Below are 20,136 nucleotides of genomic sequence, written 5' to 3'. Positions count from 1 at the left end.
ACTCCAGCTGAGACCTCAGCAGTGCAAAGTAGAATGGGATAATTACCTCTTGTAGTTACATACTGCACCCCTCTTTATGCACCCCAGAATCATATTAACCTTTTTTGCTGCAGCTGTATCACATTGTTGACTCATATTGAATTTATAATACACTATAACCCCCACATCCTTTTCAGCAGTACTACCATCTAGCCCAGGGGTTGAAACCTTTCAGACACGGTGTGCCGAGTCCTCATTTATTCACTCTCATTAAGGTTTCACGTGCCAGTAATATATTTTAATGTTTTTAGAAGGTCTCTTTCTATAAGTCTATAATATATAACTAAATAATTGTTGTATGTAAAGTAAATAAGGTTTTTAAAATGTTTAAGAAGTTTCATTTAAAATTAAATTAAAATGCAGAGCCCCCCGGACAAGTGGCCAGGACCCCGGCAGTGCAAGTACCACTGAAAATTCGCTCACGTGCCACCTTTGGCACACGTGCCATAGGTTGCCTACCCCTGATCTAGCCAGTTATTCCCCATTTTGTAGTTGTGCGTTTGATTTTTCCTTCCTAAGTGAAGTACTTTGCATTTGTCTTTATTGCAGTGGTTCTCAGTGCACAGCTGCAGCCCAGCTGAGCTGTGTGCTAAAGGGCAGCCCACGGGCTAGGGACCCACCAGCTTTCTGGCTACCCGACGGAGAGGGGTCCGGGCTGCCCTGTTGCGCAGCACGGCTGGGGCGTGGCTGCCGGCTCTCCCCACATGATGGGAGTCTGGGCTCAGAGGCTCCTATCCAGCCCCGCGTGGCGGGGTCTGGGGTTACCAGCCATCCCCAGGGCAGCCACATGGCAGGGAGCTAGTGCAGCTAGCCCACCCCACATGGCAGGGTCCAGGGCTGCCGCTGCCCAGCCACGCAAGCTGCGGGTCAGCCAGCTCGCCCTGCAAACTCTGGGATCCGGGGCAGCTGCATGGCTGCCCGCCCCATGTGGTGAGGTCTGGGATTGGAGCAGCGGGCCCACCCTCTGGAGTCCGGGGCTGCCAGCCAGCCCCGCAGAGTCCAGGGCAGATAGCCAGCCCTGAAAGGTCTGGGGCAGCCACACGGCAGGGGTCTGGGCCAGGTAGCTGGACACTCCACAATGTGTAGTAAGTTGAGAACCACTGCTTTATTGAATTTTCTCCTGCTGAATTCAGACCAATTCTCCAGGTTTGAGAGTCATTTTTAATTCTAATCGTGTCTTCCAAAGTGCTTGCAACCCCTCCCAGCTTGATGTCATCTGCAAATTTTATAAGCATATTCTCCACTCCATTATCCAAGTCATTTTTTAAAATATTGAATAGTACTGGACCCAGGACTGGGACCAGTATTAGATACAACCTCCTATTTTGACAGCAAACCATTGATAACTCCTCTTGAGTACAGTCTGTCAAGCAGCTGTGCGCCTACCTTATAGTAATTTCATCTAGATCCCATTTCCCTAGTTTGCTTATGGTACCACAGAATCATAGGACTGGAAGAACCCTGAGAGGTCATTGAGTCCAGTCTGCTGCACACTTGGCAGGACTAAGTATTATCTAGACCGTCCCTGACAGGTGTTCGTCTAACCTGCTCTTAAAAATCTCCAGTGACAGAGATTCCACAACCTCCCTAGGCAATTTATTCCAGTGCTTAACTGCCCGACAGTTAGGAAGTTTTTTTAATGTCCAACCTAAACCCCCTTTGCTGTAAATTAAGGTCCATTGCTTCTTCTCCTTAACCTCTGAGGATAGGACAACAATTTTCCTCTCTCCTCCTGGTAACAACCCTTTATGTACTTGAAAATTGTTATCATATCCCTTCTGACTTCTCTTCTCCAAACTAAACAAACAATTTTTTTCAATCTTCCCTCATAGGTCATGTTTTCTAAACCTTTAATCATTTCTGTTGCTCTTCTCTGGAGTATCTCCAATTTGTCCACCTCTTTCCTAAATGTGGCTCCCAGAACAGGACACAATATGCTAGTTGAGGCCTAATCAGCGAAGAATGACTTTTCATGTCTTGCTTACAAAACTCCCCCTAGGGTTATGGCCTCATAAGGTAGAAATTTTAAGGACATGGGGTTGATGAAGGAGAAGAAATACAAGTAAGTAATCTTGCTCCCATAGCTTGGACTCATTGCTCTGTTCAACTTTCTGCAAGTTTGTATGAAAGGGGTTAGAAACATGCTCCATGAACATGTGTGTTCATTTGAGATTTGTGAAATATTTTCTGCTATCAGGAAATTTCAGAATGCACTTAATATTTTTTTGTAACACAGTGTTCTTTGTTAATAAAGTTCTTTCATGAAGGCAATTTTTCCTTGAAGATCAGAATTCTGTCAATACCTTTATTTCTTTTAATTATAATAGCAAGATATTCAAAATAAACAAAATTGTTCCTTATTTGGCACTTCTAGACACGTTTGCTCATGCACTCTGATAGTAAATACTGCTGTTTATTTCAATTAATTTGAGTACAACTTGGCAGGAATAGTTTCCGGCAACAAATCAATTATGTTAAAAATATTATCTGTAAAAAACATTGCTATTTGATTGAATTATTTAGGCACCTAGCCACAAAGGCTTATAGTTTTTTTTTTTATTAGTATACTTTTACTAAGAGTTCCTGAGTTTGGCTTAGAAGTTTTAGAATTCTTTAGCAGAAATCAGTTTCCACAGTAAAAGGTTTAGTACAGAAAATTTCTTTAAAACATAAAAGGTACACCCTCAAAACAGCAATTCAGATTTTTATATTGAGAGCACAAGAAAAAAAAAGTGTAAATAATTTTAAATTGTTAGACTACTAATCATATAGCCCTGCAAGGCTATTATGGTAAACTGATTCCAATCTCCTCCAGCACAGGAGACAGAGAGTTTATAGCCCTTGAAGAAAGAAAACACCTGCGGTCACCTTCACTCTATTTTACTGCTCCTCAGTACAACTGCGTAGCTTGACGAAAATCCAATATAAGCCTCCTTCATTAGGAAAATGATGATTGGGACATGGAAGTCTCAAAGCCAAGGAGGAGCCTAAAGAAGAAATGGAAATACCCTCCAGCCCCACACAGAGTGCAAGACCCCAGTGGAGAGGAAGAAGAGACCTGAATGTGATGCCAAATGATGGATCTGTTGTCCTAATTAGAATAATGTCAAGTTATTCTTCCTCTAGCAATTCCACATTTCATCAGGTCAATTCCATATTTTTCATAATACATCCAAAAAAGGCCAGGGTTAGTGTTTTAAACAACAAACAGTGCTACATTTTTATTAAAGGACAATGTTCCACACAATAAGCCTTCCCATCACAGTTTGGAGCTGAACTGAGTCATCATTTTTTCCAACTTCATTGCTAAGGCCATGTTACCTTTAATTTTCAGTTTTCCTGACATGAAGGCCATGGTTGGCTTTAGTTTGCCTAAAAAAAGGGAATAAAATGTTATCAGGAAAATGAAAAGTAGTATAGATGTGACTGAGGACAACACATCACTAAAAGACTCTACTAATTCTCAGATGCTATAAAAACTTAAGTACGTGCTGAAGTGTTTCACTGAACAGGAATGAACTGACGAATCAGGGCTTAAGAGATACTCCCCTTTTTGAGCCAACAAGTCTATGGTGATTGTTTGTGGACTTTTTCATAGTGACTGATGTACAGTTTTGTATGTGACGAATTTCTGATTTTGACTCTGTCTCTTTTGAATATCTATGAATGCTAATAGTTATTTCAAGGAGTAATAAAACTGGGAAAAAAGTGTCATATAATACAGCATCCAAATACAATTTAAAAAACCTGTGGAGAAATTTTCCCTTTCCAAAAGTATTTTCAATTCCTTCTCACCAATACGCTTCCTGTTAGCCCTATTCTGGGCCTGCTAACAATGCCAGAGTGCAGCAGAACATTGTGGCTTTGTTATTTGACCAAACAAGGACTAGATTAAGAACAGTAGTCTTACTTGAGCTGAGTATTTTGAACTCAAGTCTCCAGGGGTCAGAGAGACAAATGCACTAACTTATTCTGCTACCAACATCTGTAGTTAAAATTGATCTCAACTATTCAGCGTTAGCTAAAAAGTTTAGTTTTAGACTACAAACACTTAATAGAAACTACTTTTTAATCACTGAATACCACTTAAAAACAAGCGCTGGAGTGTGCATTTGATATCAGTGCATTGGAACAAAACTAAATTTTGTGCACTCTGTCGATGCATTATACTCACGCACTGTAAGCGTGTAAAATTTTAGAGAGGTGATCTGGGCCTGGAGGGGACCCTGTAGAAAGATCAATGGACCTATTGAGTCCTTTCTCAAACATCTTAAAAGTTGGTAAGGAAAGTCAGAGTGTCTGAACTAGCTGTTAAGATTTCAGCGACATGAAGATAGCACCACACTTTATATTCTCAGACCAGAACAAGTGAAGAGATGGAGAGAGATCAAGGGAATATTTTTTCACTAGCGCTACCAAAAGCCTAAGATTCATCTGGTTATGAGAACATATAACGAGAGAAATATATAATTATCAATTAGTCATTTGAATAATTCTAAACAGTAATAAAACTGGCTCAACTTTGGTAAAAACCTTTTGTTACTCACCTGAAAACATTTTCACAAAGTCACCACTAGACATGCTCATAACCACATCTACTTTCACAGGTGGTTCTCCAATTCCTGCACTCCCAGCTTTGTTCTTAAGATCAATGTACCAAGTCCCCCCTTCGTCACCTACAAACAAGAACAATGGAAATAGTTTACAGCACATCAAACACAAGGTTTGTGCCTAACTCCTGACCATCTATGAGATAACTTTTCTTCATGTCAACTGTGTAATAAGACATTAATTATGATAATAGTGTTATGGTAATTTAAATGGTTTAGTGTTTCATGAACGGAAGGTAAGGGGTCGTGTGTCCACATTCTTCAAGGTGTCAAACAAAAAACCTCTTCACTCACTGTACCTTTGGACAAACTAAGAATGAAGTATTTCTCTGTGCAAATGCTGAAGGTATTTCACTGTAAATTTGTAGGTGAAGATTTAATAGAAGAAAGTCTTCCTTACCAGATAGTTCAAACAGATAAACACCTTGGGTAGACCTTACAACATCTTCACTGATTGCTCCCTTAATAATTTTAAATGTTTCTTCAACAGGTCCCAAAGGCTTAACCGCAGCAGACTCAGCTCCGTCGAGGCCTTCAGGCTTGGCTCCATTGGGGCCTTCATGCTTTGCTCCATCGGGGCCTTCAGGCTTGTCTGATTCTATTTTCTTCCCCTCTCTGAACACTGGAGAAGCACCTAGAAGATGGGGTTTTTTCCACTGAATGAAGTAGATACTTTTTTACACCATCGTGCTAGAAAAATCTGTTTAAAAGTACCTACTGCATTTTAAAACATCAACAGCATTCTAGATCTTAAGACTGAGGAAATATATTTTATCAACTGCCAAACAAAAGAAAGAATTTGCTAATTTAGAATTAAGGCTGAAAAGTGCATTTTTAGTCAACGTGAATATTAAGAAGAAAGGGGATGGAGAACTGAAGCTTATACTGCGATGACCCACGCTCCACTGAGAGACGGCGTAGCTATATTGGCCCTGCCTCAAAATAGGAGATGGACGGGGATGGGATGGACTACATCAGGGTGTCTCAAAACTGATGGGTTGGGACATAAAATTGAGCTGCCAGAATGTTTCAAAGGGTCGCGTGGCGGATCCTTTCCCACAGGACTGGCTAGGGCTCACCTCCCTGCTCCAGGCACTGCAAACTCTGGGGCAGCGTTTCTCAAATGCGGCCCTGGTGGCCACAGCGCCCTGGGTTGTCTGTGTGTAGTAACAGCCCCTCCCTCTCCCTGTTGCTCCAGGATGCACCACCTTGGCTGGGGCTGCCAGCAGGGATTGGGCCCTGCCCCCCTCTGGAGACACCTGGGGCACAATGCTGGAGGAGCAGGCAGCTGGTGAGTTCCCCACCTTCCCAAGGGCTGTGGGGCTCAGGCTTTGAGCTTCTGAGGTGGTGGGCTCTGGCAGCAGGACCTTGGGCTCCAGTCCCAGGCTCCAGCTGCACAGTGGCAGGCCTTAGGCTCCAGTGGCGGGGCTTCAGGCTCTAGCCCCACCTGCCTCCCCTAATCCCTCATCCAGGGCTTAATTTCTCCCCAGGCTTGGCAGGGCTGAGTAAGTCTGCTGTGAAAAGTGATATTTGTATGTTAATAACACTTTTCACAACAGACTTACTAGCTATCAATAAATAAATAACAATGATTTGGACATGTATATGTGCATATTTGTTTTTCTTAAAGCTAATTAAGTATTTTAGGGAAAAGGTGTGAAAACGCACTCTGAGGCTACCGAAAAGTTAGTCCTGAGAAACACTGCTCTGGGGTCCCAGCACCACTCAGGTTTTGCCCAGCCATCATAATGACGGAAGTCTGGGTAGGCCAAATTTGAGAGAGGGCACTGCAACCCTATAAGCCAGGTCACAACTCTACTCACACAAATTTGGTCCAATCCAAAGACAGGGACAAACCTGAGCAGCACTGCAACATTGGAGGTTGCAACGCGTGGTGCACAGAGCCAGCCCCACAGCACAAGAGCTGTAGGAGCTGCCACTGTGGGGTAAGTGCCAGGCAGGACCCAACCCTCCCCCCTGGTGGGGGAGGAGGGCAGGACCCAAATGAAACCACCCCAGGGCCTCCACCCCCAGACTATTTGCTGGGTTGCAATGGACCATAAATATTTACAAATGAGCCCAAAAAGGTTGAGAATCACTGGCCTAGATGACCTTTCAAGGACTCTGCCAGTCCTACATTTCTATGATTCTATGGTTCATATTTCACCTCCCATGAATTTATTTACAACAAACTCTATGTAAAGAGTGTAACATTATACAATACTAAAATTATTTTCTATGCTTTCTTTTAAATGGTTATGTATCATAGAACCATAGAATATCAGAGTTGGAAGGGATCTCAGGAGATCATCTAGTCCAACCCCCTGCTCAAAGCATGACCAGTCCTCCACTAAATCATCCCAGCCAGGGCTTTATCAAGCCTGACCTTAAAAACCTCTAAGGAAGGAAATTCCACCACCTCCTTAAGCATTCCAGTGCTTCACCACCCTCCTAGTGAAAAAGTTTTTCCTTATATCCAACCTAAACCTCCCCCACAGCAACTTGAGACCATTACTCCTCGTTCTATTATCTGGTACCACTGAGAACAGTATAGATACATCCTCTTTGGAATCCCCCCTCATTCTTCTCTTCTGCAGACTAAATAATCCCAGTTCCCTCAGCCTCTCCTCATAAATCATGTGCTCCAGCCCCCTAATCGTTTTTGTTGCCCTCCACTCGACTCTTTTCAACTTTTCCACATCCTTCTTGTAGTGTGGGGCCCAAAACTGGACACCGTACTCCAGATGAGGCCTCACCAATGCCAAATAGAGGGGAATGATCATGTCCCTCGATCTGCTGGCAATGCTCCTACTTATACAGCCCAAAATGCCGTTAGCCTTGGAAACAAGGGCACACTGTTGACTCATATCCATCTTCTCGTCCACTGTAACCTCTAGGTCCTTTTCTGCAGAACTGATACCTAGCCATTCGGTCCCTATTCTGTAACAGTGCATGGGATTCTTCCGTCCTAAGTGCAGGACTCTGCACTTGTCCTTGTTGAACCTCATCAGATTTATTTTGGCACAATCCTCTAATTTGTCTAGGTCCCTCTGTATCCTATCCCTACCCTCCAGCGTATCTACCACTCCTCCCAGTTTAGTGTCATCTGCAAATCTGCTGTATATATTGAATCAGGGCAATTATTGCAACACAGGCAAAAGAGTAACATATTTTGCATAAAGTATGTGTGTGCACAGTCTGTTTCAGCTGTTAGTTATCAAGAAGACTTGTAAGATGTAAATTGATCCATCCTCCTACCATACTGATGGTCAGAGTTTTGATTAGTAGATACGTATACATTAAGCACGATAGAAGTGTTTAACTAAGTGGATTTTATTTGTAATTTACACTGAATATTAGGTTGCATAGTGTTTTTTAAAAATATTTTATAAAATTAATTCTATAATAAGTTAGCTGAGTGATAAAATAGTTCTGAATATTCTCTGAAGTGATTTGTTCTTGCTCATTGTTTTCTTATGTAAAGTTTGCTTTTTTAAAAAGCACATATACAACATTTTAATCATTTTCAGATTACTCAAATTACAGAAACAACTAAAGACTAACAAATAATATTGCCTCTGAAAACTGTGGCTTAAATGACTACCATCATCTCAGATGTCTGTGGCAGAGCTGGGAGAAAGGAAAACAAAAAAACAAACCACACAATTATCCTGGATGCCACTCCAGTGCCTTAACCATAAGGCCAGCCTGCAGAACAATATGTAATCATACTTTTATAGACTCTAGTAGTCATCTGCTTGTTTTGCGTTGCTTTAGAGGTGGGTACATAGGAGAAACCCCATTTTACAGACAGTATAAACAAGCACATACATTTAGCCTAATGTTTCTGAGAGGCAATATGACTTAAGTGGATGAGACTTGGTTCTGCTAGAATAGAGACCTGGGTTCTATTCCCATCTCTGCCGGAGGTGATCTTTTAAAGCAACTTCTCAGCTACTCAGTCATCTCATCTGTAAAATGAGGAGCTGGGAAATGATACTTCAGGTCTTACTCAATAAAAAGGGCTGTGAAACCCATAAAATTATGACACCTAGAGAGAGGTCAGACTTGAACTCATCATCTCCAGAGCTCCTAATCCAGTGCACCTTCCCCAAACCCAAATGGTATTTCTGAGGGAAAGGAAGGTGATCTCTCTCACCTTTTCTTCCTCCTGCACTGAGCCCCTGCCACATTCTTGACATTGCTGCAGAAACTGTAGCTCCATTTTGGTGATTTTATTTTGGTTAACTAGGAAAATGTCAGTTTTTGAAGAGAGTATAAGATTTCCCAAAAAGAGGGTGACAGTTCCAACCAGGGTGACAATTACATCTGTGTGAATGTGGAAGTTAGCTATAATTATTATACTGAAGGGTATACAATTAGGTGAGGCAGATCACAAAAGATTTCTGAGAAGTATGCTTTTGACTGTTTATTTCTTTTTCCAGGAAGCACTGATGTCCCCGATTCCCCCCAAAACTCAGACCTATGAAGAGTGCTTCCCGCTTTTAATTTTTAAAGTAAGGCAAAATTCTCAGAAACAGTGAAGGTCCTGTCAAGGACGGACACGGACACGGACACACACACAGAGAAATCATTTTTCCCCCCCAAATATCTTACATGAGACCACATTCTTGGAAGGAAATATATTTAACAACCTTTATGTTTCAGCTTCATCACTGGAAATTAGCTTTAGTGAATGAATCTGATGGAAGTACTTTAATTTCTTACCATGTGCTTCCATTTTCATAGCTAGAGTATCAGGATCTACATCTAGAAAGAAGTCTGGTAGCAATGGATGACCTAAAATAAAATAAATAAAAATTGTGAGTAAAGTGAAAACAGCAAAAATAATAATCTATTTTTGTATCAGTATTAAACAAAGTCTAGGCTTCTAAATAGGTATTGTACAGCTTCTGGAAAGCAAAAGTCAGTGACAAGGGAAAGCCAGGTACCTAATATTTTGTCTTAGAGACAGATTTTACTTAGATTTGGGTCTGTTCTCCAGTGGGTGTAAAACACAACTAGAAGTCTTGTGGAGTCATAATGGAAAATCTTTCATTGAAGAGAAAAAGCAGAAGGGGCCTGAGGAGGTGGGGAGAGAAATCACAGGCTGAGGAATAACAGACTGCATAAGTCAGCGACATGGAAGCATTTTCCATTCATTAACAGATATTTAGTTAGTGGAAGTTTCACGGGTAGAGGCTCTGGAAGATTGGGCCAACTGTTTCTGGGAATGCAGAAGGGTACCATGGGACTGAACATCCACAGGTCGTTAACAGAAGAACGGATTATAAACTTACTTGTAGCTTATTTCCTTTCTTAACATTATGACCTTTCTTACCTGGTGCAACTGCATACACATCAAAATTCTTAATTCCTTCTTCTCTCAGCAGATTTTCATCAATAACGAAGTTTCCTGTGAAACTTTTTGGTTTTGTTAAAATGCAATATGCAGCATCTGCAAGGATATCAGTTTTTCTGCATTGCTGTTCCACACCAGCTCCTCCCAGCATATCCATAGCAGACGTATGTATAGCTAAAAAGTTCAGGGGGAAAAACAGAAAATTTGGTGGTCAGCACTGATGTTTTAAAGTTCTTCTCCTTTCTCCTACTGCACACACACACTTGAAGTACATTGTTTTATTTTCATGCAAAGAGCAGATATGTAGCATACTGAAAAAACTCACTATATTATTACTAAAAGAATGAGATGGAAAAGAGACCTTCAAGTCCCTCTCTTTACCAGTATAAGATTGATCTAGTACAGTATTTTTTTCTAATGTTTTTGTCCAGCCTAGTTTTAAATGTCCTAAACAATGAGACTTCTATCTCTTCCCTAGGAACACTGTAACATATTCTCATATAGCTCACTATTTATTGATAGTCTTTTCTACGATGATCACTACTACAGTATTTGAGCACCTCACAATCATTACTAAATTTAGCTTCACAACAACTTCTGTGATATTGGTAAGTAGCACCTTCATTTTAAAGATTGAGAACTGAGTCAGAGAGTTGACTCAATTGCTTGCCCAAGGCCTCACAGAAAGGCTGTGGCAGAACCAGGAATAAAAGGCAGCTCTACCGAGTCTTTGGTTAGGTTATTGATCTATTCTAGCGGTTCTGTTCCTGCTAGTCTTCTGCCTTCTATTCAAGGGAAGAATATCGTAAGTTGGAATGCTTCACAGAGGTTTGCACTTTGCTCTTCATACTACTCTTCCTAGTTACCATATATTTATTTCAGACTTTCTTGCTCCTCCAGAACTGCCCCATTACAATTTTAACTTATATTTCCCAGTTCCTTCTTTTGTTCCTCTTGTGGTTTTGTTTTGTGACTCCTTACAATGACTCCATCTGCTGCTCAAGGCCCTGTATCTTTTCCTCAAGAAGCTTTGGGAGTGAATGTCAATTATCCTCCTGCATTGAAATTGGGGAATAAAGTTCTATTTAAGCCACTTCGTATTCTACAATCATACAGGAGCAAGTCTGACCACTCCTGTTTCCATGCAAGTTAAAGCAGCCACTGTTGCTTCCAATAGTCCTTGGAAAGCAAATAGCAGCAACTGCACAATACACTTTGGTTATGCCCCCAATACTCCCCTACACCATGGGCTGGGAACAAGGTCACAATATAGCTCTTATACCACCTCTATGCTAGCTAGGGAAGCGCTCTGCACGAAGAGTCTTCTCAGGGGACCTCTTCCACTCATTTTAAAGGATTCTTTGCACTGGCAGATGAGTGTAAAGCCTCAGTGTAAGCAACCATCAGGCATGCACAGAAAGTAGTTAAGATTTCAATGTACCATTAGGTAATCCCTGTTCCATAAACTGCAGTACTGAATGTACCTAAACACGTCCAATCTCATGGGAATAACAAACAAGATGTAAGGAGGAAGATGAAGGATACAGGGTACATTTATATGTATATGGAGGTACTAAGGGCCTAATCCTGCAAAGTTCCATCAACTTCCACAGATTTCAATTGTCCAGGTACAGCAGTGAAAAGTGACCCCTAACTTCAATTCCTGGGAAAACTGACTGTGTGCTGTTACAGCAACCAATGACATCTCACTTCCAGTCTGTGCTCTGACCTTCTTCTAGTACAGGGACGCCGCTTGTGTAGGGAAAGCCTCTGGCGGGCCTGGCCGGTTTGTTTACCTGCCGTGTCTGCAGGTCTGGCAGCCAGTACGTCCCTCGGCCCGCACCGCTTCCAGCAGCTCCCATTGGCCTGCAGCGGCAAACCGCGGCCAGTGGGAGCCACGATCGGCCAGACCTGCAGACACGGCAGGTAAACAAACCGGCCCGCCAGGAGCTTTCCCTATACAAGCGGCGTCCCCAGTTTGGGAAACACTGTTCTAGTAAGTATACAAACCCATTCATCCCTCATTGTAGGGAAGTCTAATCTATAGATCTGGTGACGGTCTGATCAGTATCCCCAATTTGTTTTTAATAGTTGGACCCTTTCATAGATACCCTAAAGAACAAATAGCAAACAGACTTACTGTACATAAAGTGTAAGTTACTTGAACTATGGTTATGTAATAGAGACCTACACGCTACTGAAAATCTGTCCACACTGAAATGTAAATACGTTTCGAAAAAATTTAGCAAGCAAATTCACTATATGAAAGATGCCTAAATATGCCAGCAGTTGTGGCTTATGTAACCAGCATCTGTATTATCTATCTATGTGCACTTATGGCACTGTAAAAATATTATATATTTCAATGTATAGTTTATTTCTATGTGGTAAAAAAGACAAATGTCATGTTTCCCCAAGTTCTAGGCATCATTAACATGTTTTAAAATACTATTAGCACTTTACAATCAGAAAGATTCTACAACGCTTTAATAAAAATAATAATAAAAAAAGCTACAGCATCAGCGAAATTCAACCACCCACGGGAAAAAGGATAATTATTAGCAAAAGGACACGGTACTACCCAGCGGGGGGGAGAAGGGGAAATTGTCCAAGGACAATAGGCTTCACCCTTACTCTTCAGAAAAGTTCCATGGGATCTTTATGATCCCCACAGAGCAGGCAGGACTTCAGTCAAATACATTTATTCCTTTGGTTTCAGACAAGCTTGCTTTTCTCCACAAGTAGAAGACCAGACATTTGCTTAAATCAAAATCAACTGTAAAGAAGAAATAATTTGCATCCATTTTAGCGAGGTGATAAGCTACAGCGAACAAAGTTAATCAAATGGATTCACATTAAATTTCAGGGGATTCATTAAAAAGATAAAGGTTCACAGTATTTTAGATGCCACACAACTACTTAATTCTTCTGTCTTAGGACGTGGTTACCTGAAATATGTTATCTTTGTTTTTCATGTATTTTGAAGATAAACATTTTGAGACTCCTTTTGTACATTCAAAAGATTTTAAGCGATTATTCCCCTTTTTTAATTTAGGATTCTGTGATCACGGAGGGAGATATTGAATTACAGATACTTTAAAAGCCTTGCCTTATATTTCTAATGCTCTTAAAGTGAATTAGGGAAGACAGATATTCACTACTATAAAGCTTAGTCTGCATATAGAATAGCTGATTTTACAGGAAGTTTTTAATTACCTTATAAATTACTGTGCAGACTCTCACAGAGGGCACTTATTCTAATAAATTTCTTTTATTTATAATGTTGTTGTTGCTTGAAGACTAGCTCTTCAGTGCATCAGGTTTTGAAGGCTCCTGTGATAAGCCACACTCAAAATAGAGAGCGCTTCTAGTGTGTCCAATTGTATTTTTAAATACTTAGTTTGTAAGATACAAGTGCTTTAAAAAAAAAATACTGTGATATATATTCAAATACACCTCTACCCCGATATAATGCTGTCCTTGGGAGACAAAAAATCTTACCACGTTATAGGTGAAACCGCGTTATATCAAACTTGCTTTGATCTGCCGGAGTGCGCAGCCTCGCCCCCCTGGAGCACTGCTTTACCAAGTTATATCCGAATTTGAGCTAAATCGGGTCGCGTTATATCGAGGCAGAGGTGTATAATTAAAAGTAGTAACTTTCCACACAAAAATATTAAGTTTGAACATGTTTACTTATCCTAATCTAAGAAATCCTTTAATAATAATAGCCAGAACTAGGAGCTCCTTTTATGTGTGATTGCACAGGTGCTGTTAGTTCTACCACCCTTTTGGAATTATGCAGGTTTAGAGGCCGATTTCATCGGAGTTGGAGTATGGTGTGGGGAGACAAAAGAACAATTTCCTCTCCCACCGCACCTCTGAGATTGCTGACTCCATGGTGGGAGATGGCAGACAGCTTCCATAATACACTGAAGTTAGCCCATGAAGGCCAAAGTAGGGCTTGTACTGAAATACTGAAAGTAGAACCAAGGAACACCCTAGTATGAGGTGTAGTATGAGGTGTAGGGAAATAAGGGCCTCCAAAACAGCGAGGCTCAGGCTCTATTCCAGATAACAGCAAGGCAGACTGTGGAAACCCTTGGCACAATCCTCAGTGATGAAGTAATTGGAAATGGGCTTCTCCTCAACTTAAATGAAGGTTAGAATCTAGGACAGGGGAGAGTGGATAGTCTCTCTCTTGAATCTCCTACAGAGCCAAGAGGGACTGAGGACAGAATAAGGGAGTGCAACATCTCTGGGGGAAGCTGATCCTTCATTCAGCAGCAGGGAAGGCAACACAGGCCCTAGAACAGTGGATGAAGACTTCTCCCTCAGTACTCCAAGAATTAAAAGTCCCTCTTTTGGAACTGGACAATTTCCCTGCTGAATGCACCACACTTAGATCTCTTACAACAGAACTGGAACTCAGAGGGAGTGAGGTTCCATCCAGAGTGGATTTAAAAAAACAAAGTGATGAATGGCCAAAAAACTGGTTGATAAAAATACATTTTCCTTTTTAAAAATAAAAATATTTGAAATTAAATTTGAAATTCTGCAACCTATGTTAAGCCCTAAACTTACAATATTACTTAGCATATAAAGATAATTTAAATTGAAAAATATTCAAGCAGTACACATTTGCTGAAAAAGTTTTTAACAAAAATCAAACTACTGAGCTGGTAGAAGTCACTGACTAAGCATCTGGACCCAGAGTTTGTTGAAGTGCAGAGAGAATATCTTCATTTCAGTTTACTAAACTAGTTTAGTTCACTGACTAGTTCATTTAAATGTAAGACTCCAACTTGGAGTTGAAAAAGCAGGCAAGCCTTTTTTCCTCTTCCAATGTAGGAATAAAAACTGGTGTGAGTGGATGAGATCCACTAGTTCTAAAATCCTGATGGATATGATAACCCTAAAATCAGTTTACTTTGTTACTTTGCTAACTACAAATAATCATAGAAATGTAGAGCTGGAAGGGACCTCATAAGGTAAACTAGTGCATCCCTCCACCCAATGAAGTATACCTTTATAATACTTTTTTTTTTAAATCACTTTAAAATGCAAGACATATTTGATTAAAACTACTTTTTTCTCTTATGTATCCAGCAGATTTAAGGTAGTTTTATTTAATCTAATTTTTAAAAAAAAAACCCTTACATGATGCATTTTTAATTGAATTTCACTTTCTATCCAAGTAGAGCTTCACGCAAAACTGTGAGTAAAAAGATTAATCCTCTAGTAAATAAGAAATGTGTCAATCACCATTTTCTAACATAATAAAAATGGAAAAAAGTTAGGAATCTGAATAAATAGATGTTAAACTATATAATTGCTTAAATAAATATGTATAAATACAATGTATGCTCCTGGGTGGCAAGAAGTAACACCAAATTTTGTGTAAATGGTACATTTAGTTGCAAATCAACACGTTTTAATGGTTACCAACCAATGAGCATCAACCTTTCTTTAGGAAAAAAACTAAAAAGTACACATGCAAAACAAGATTAAAATCAATTATGTAAACCAAGGTTTACTATTTGTTGATTTAAATCAATCCATTTTGGTACCCTCTCTTTTGTTTCTTCTTGGTACTTGATAATGAGAGACAACTTTGGTGACAAATGCCATGCTGTTTTTGGCCTCCAAGGCCCTCTCAGAATAGAGCATCTCTCAGACATGAACGTGGACAGCCATAGGGATCAGGGTTTTGAAGGAGCAGAGACTGTGAACCTGAAGAGCTACCAGGAGCCTCTTTCATCGGCAAACACTGAAGCCAATACTCAAGATCCTTATGGGCCAGAGTAGCAAACATCTGTTGGGCAAAAGCCCTTCTACCCAAGCCACAAGAACATCAGGTATACGGGAGTCTCTCACAGACATTTTGCCTCTGCAAGGAACACAGTCTTTAAGCTTAGCCTCTCCTACAGAATCCGGTGTCAGGGCAGGAAAAAAAGAAGACACAAGAATAACTCAGTTGGGTTAGGAGAGGCAGTTGCTATGGAATCAGACCTATTTAAATCTTAAAAAACTCCCAACAAAAGGAGAAAAAGCAAGAAACTGGCTGACAAGAGCTAAAGTCAAGGAACCTGAGGTAGTAATTCCAGCTTGCTGCTTCAGGGTAAGTCTACACAATTCACGGCAGCGTAGCCACCAAAGCCGGGTTGACAGATGTGGGTTTGTGCTACCATGCTAAAATAGCTGCAATAGAGAGTGCACTGAAGTTGCAGCTCATGCTGGAGCTTAGGCTCTGAAGCCCACCCCCAACCCTGAGCTCCAGCATGAGTTGCAACATCTACACCGACTATTTTGAGAGCAGTAGCGTGAGCCCAAGCCTGTCGACCCGGGCTGGGAGGCTAGCTGCCACAGGTTGTGTAGCTGTATCCTCAGTCTCCTTATACAATCTCACCTCAAACGTTTTACAGCTTGAGACACGGTCTGCACCAAAGCCATGAATCAGAGCTTTCCAGAGAGTTCCTGGATTGGTGCAGTGTGCAGATGCATCTCAACGGGGAAGTGAGGGTGGAGAAGCTGCACTGTCTCAAAAGAAGAACTCCAGATCCTATAGGCTGAGGATATTCATTGTTTCCATGTGTGGTCTACACGCCAGACACACACAGGAAAATCCACAGCACTACAACAATAGTGTGAGCAGGGAGATCAAGAACTGAGCGCCAAAACTTGTCTACATTAGGAAATGTTATCCTGGTTGAACATGATTCTTAACAAGTCGGCCGACATGATGTGGACCACAATTCTGTGATCAGTTTCGACAAGAACATGATGTGGTCAGTATCATGTCTGATCCCAGAGGGTTTTAATTACTAGTGGCTCACCCTAACTTGCCCTTTTCTATACTCGTCAGAAAGTTGTGGTTAGCACCATGGCAGCTAACTTAGCTATTATGAACTGTGTTTAACCAGGAAAGTCTCCTCGTACAGATAAATGCTAGAGGTGATCTCCCCAGGTCAGGGCTGAAGCATATTGGCAGGGCAGCATGCAGAAGCTTCATTTTTGCCATCTGTTCTACCTGTTCTTTTGTTCAAATAAAGGACTTCAGTCTTGGAGAGTGTCAATTCACCACCTGTTGTAAGTACTAAATTCACATACAGAATTTAATTTGGTTTTTTAACTTTGTTTGATAGTTTAACTTATGTTAATAGCAGTAGATCAAAATGCCCATAAAGTTTTTGGAGCAAAGGAGGGAGGGAAAGGAAGAGAGAGAATTCCAACTACTTCTCAGACACAGATTCACAAAGATGTAATTGATAGAAACATCTGATTTCTTTTTTTGGATATTTTAATCAACAGCAACAAGTGCCTTTTTTATTGGACTGCCACACTAGAGTTTGAAATTTTCTAGTTCCACAGTTGTTTTGCGGGAACTATTTCACACCTTCTTTTGAAGCACGTAAGTTGAATCTTTTAACAGTACAATTAAAATACAATTTTGAAATGTATTAGTGATGCAAAGGTGCGAACCTTATTACTTAGTTTATGTGCCCAATATGGTAGAATTCTAAGCATACATGTACTCTTCATACTCGAATGAGTATAAATAAGCAGCATATGAAAGCTGTCCCTACGATCGTGTATAGCACTCTTCCTTTTTTCAAATCACATCTGTAAGTGGCTATACCTTATGTAGCGGGGTGGTCACCTGCTCCTGCCCTGAAGGGCTTAAAACTGCCCTTGGCGAGGGGTAGGGTAGGGGAAACCTGGGCGGATTGGGGAAGTAGCCACAGCTGGGCCATGCCCCAATCAGGCCGCAGCTGGCCCTTATAAGAGGGCAGTGGAGTGAGAGCAGTTAGTCTCTCTCCACCTTCAGAGAGAGAAGGGCCTGGCTGCTGGGAAGCTCAGGGTGCCTAGAGTGAGGCAGGGCTGAGGAAAGGCCAGAGGGGCTGGGGAGCTCCAGGCTGGCTGCAGGGCCTTGTCCAAGGCCCCATAGTGGCACTGGGTTGCAGAGAGAGGCAGCAACCTTACCTATGATGAGTGGCTGACACTGCAGTCTGCCCCAGGGTGTGGGGGTGAGTTGGTGACTGGCAGTAGCCTATGACTGAGGTGAGGTGGGATAGGGGGTGGAGGTTCCCTGGGGAGACCCTGAGAGAAAGGGGTTACTGCCAAGGGGCAACATCCCAGATAATGGGGCACCTGAGTCCTGGGAGGGACATGGGGGCCAAGCAGCAGTGGGACACCGGCCTGCAGAGTGCGCTCTGGAGGCTGGAGAGTTAAATCCCTGAGATGACCAGCAGGAGGTGCTGTGGCAGTGAGTCTCCCACCGTCACGTTTATAATACATCCTAAATTAAAAAGACATTTAAGCCAGATTGGCCTACCTGCAGGGAGGGTAAGCCTTAGAAGATGGATAAAATACCGAGAAGAGTTATGTTCTATTTTTCAAGCTGTTCCACGCAACTTTGAATCTGGTTACCTCCAGTCAAAGCATTACAAACTGAACACTTAAACAATTAAACATCCAAAAAAAAAAAAAATCAAAATCTTTAAAACTAACTTGACACATTTACTCTGCTACTCAAGGGGTCATAGGAAGTTTTTAGTTAAATTCATTACTTTAAGACATAAATAGCAGCTCTAGACTGATGAGAAATAAGAACAAATGTTAAACACATTTGGACCTTCCTACATTCATTTGCTTTAAATCACTAATGTGTAGATCTGGCTGTTTTTACAGAGATAGTGTAACTTATTGTGCAGGTGGAAGAGAAGGAAAATATCTAAATTTTGCAAAGGAAAAGACTAGAATAAAGCATAATGTAGCCCATACCTTTGATTCTCAAAATATTCTTACTTGGTTCAATTATTGTTTTCTTCTAAGTGAGAGACTAAGGACTGGTCTACTTACCTTTTTTTATACTAGCATAATTATTTCAATTAGGTATGTGACTTTTTTAAAACCAAAGTTGTTGTGCCAGTACAATCTCATTTAGTCTGTCACCCCATGCTGAGGGAGAACCGAGTATATCTAGACCAGAGGTGGGCAAACTATGGCCCGCGGGCCACATCTGGCCTGTGGGACCCTCCTGCCCGGCCCCTGAGCTCCTGTCCCAAGGAGGCTAGCCCCCAGGCCCTCCCCTGCTGTTCCTCCTCCCCCCGCAGCCTCAGCTCGCTCCGCTGCCAGCACAATGCTCTGGGCGGTGGGGCTGTGAGCTCCTGGGGCGGCACAGCTGCAGAGCCTGGCCTGACCTGGTGCTCTGTGCTGCACTGTGGCGTGGCTGGCTCCAGCCGGGCAGCGCAGCTGCCTGTCCTGGTGCTCTGGGCGGTGCAGCTGTAGCGCCACCAGCCACTGGTGCAGCGTGGTCAGGGAGCGGGGGGGATTGGATAGAGGGCAGGGGAGTTTGGGGTGGTGGTGGTGAGGGTGCAGGGGTGTGGATAGGGGTCAGGGTGCTCACAGAGTTGGGAACAGGGGGGTTGAATGGGGGCAAGGGTCCCGGGAGGGCAGTCAGGAAGGGGGTGCTTGGATGGGGCAAAAGGGGGCAGTCAAGGGCAGGAGTTCCAGGGGCAGTCAGGGAAAAGGGGGTGCTTGGATGGGGCAGGGATCTTGGGGGGGCAGTCAGGAATGAGAGGAGGGGTTGGATGGGGTGGCGGGGGGGCAGTCGAAGCGGGGTTCTGGGGTCTGTCAAGGGACAGGGAACTGTGGGGTTGGATGAGGCAGGAGTCCCAAGGGGGCCATCAGGGGGTGAGAAGCAAGAGGGGTCGGATGGGGGCCGGGACGGGCCATGTCTGGCTGTTTGGGGAGGCACAGCTTCCGCTAATGGGCCCTCCATACAATTTTGGGAACCCGATGCAGCCCTCAGGCCAAAAAGTTTGCCTGCCCCTGATCTAGACCATCCTTGACAGGTGTTTTTTCTAACCTGTTCTTAAAAGCTTCCAGTGATGGGGATTCCACAAACCCTGTGTTCCAGTACTTAACTAACCTTACTTTTCCTAACATCCAACCTAAATCTCCCTTGCTGCAGAATAAGTCGATCATTTCTTGTCCCAACTTCAGTGGACATGGAGACCAACTGATCATAGTCCTCTTTATAATGACCGTTTATGAGCACTTTGGAGGGCAGGATTAGAATTCAAAATAACCTTGACAAATTGGAGAATTGGTCTGAAATCA

General features: G+C 42.2%; 1 protein-coding gene across 1 annotated transcript in view; it reads right to left on the bottom strand.

Annotated features, from left to right (window-relative positions):
• Positions 1–2,324: 2,324 nt before the first annotated feature.
• Positions 2,325–20,136, bottom strand: part of HSDL2 (hydroxysteroid dehydrogenase like 2) — a 31,273-nt gene continuing 13,461 nt past the window's right edge. Inside the window, exons 7-11 of the mRNA XM_045022096.1 lie at positions 9,991–10,185; positions 9,378–9,449; positions 5,050–5,283; positions 4,587–4,715; positions 2,325–3,411 (exon numbers count right to left, since the gene is read on the bottom strand). Coding sequence (XP_044878031.1) covers positions 3,299–3,411; positions 4,587–4,715; positions 5,050–5,283; positions 9,378–9,449; positions 9,991–10,185 — 743 coding nt within the window. The 3' untranslated portion in view covers positions 2,325–3,298. The remainder of the gene's footprint in view (positions 3,412–4,586; positions 4,716–5,049; positions 5,284–9,377; positions 9,450–9,990; positions 10,186–20,136) is intronic.

Source organism: Mauremys mutica, chromosome 6 (assembly GCF_020497125.1).
Source record: "Mauremys mutica isolate MM-2020 ecotype Southern chromosome 6, ASM2049712v1, whole genome shotgun sequence".
NCBI lineage: Eukaryota > Metazoa > Chordata > Testudines > Geoemydidae > Mauremys > Mauremys mutica.
Note: the sequence above shows the minus strand (reverse complement) of the source record. Positions and strands in the feature narration are given on the sequence as shown.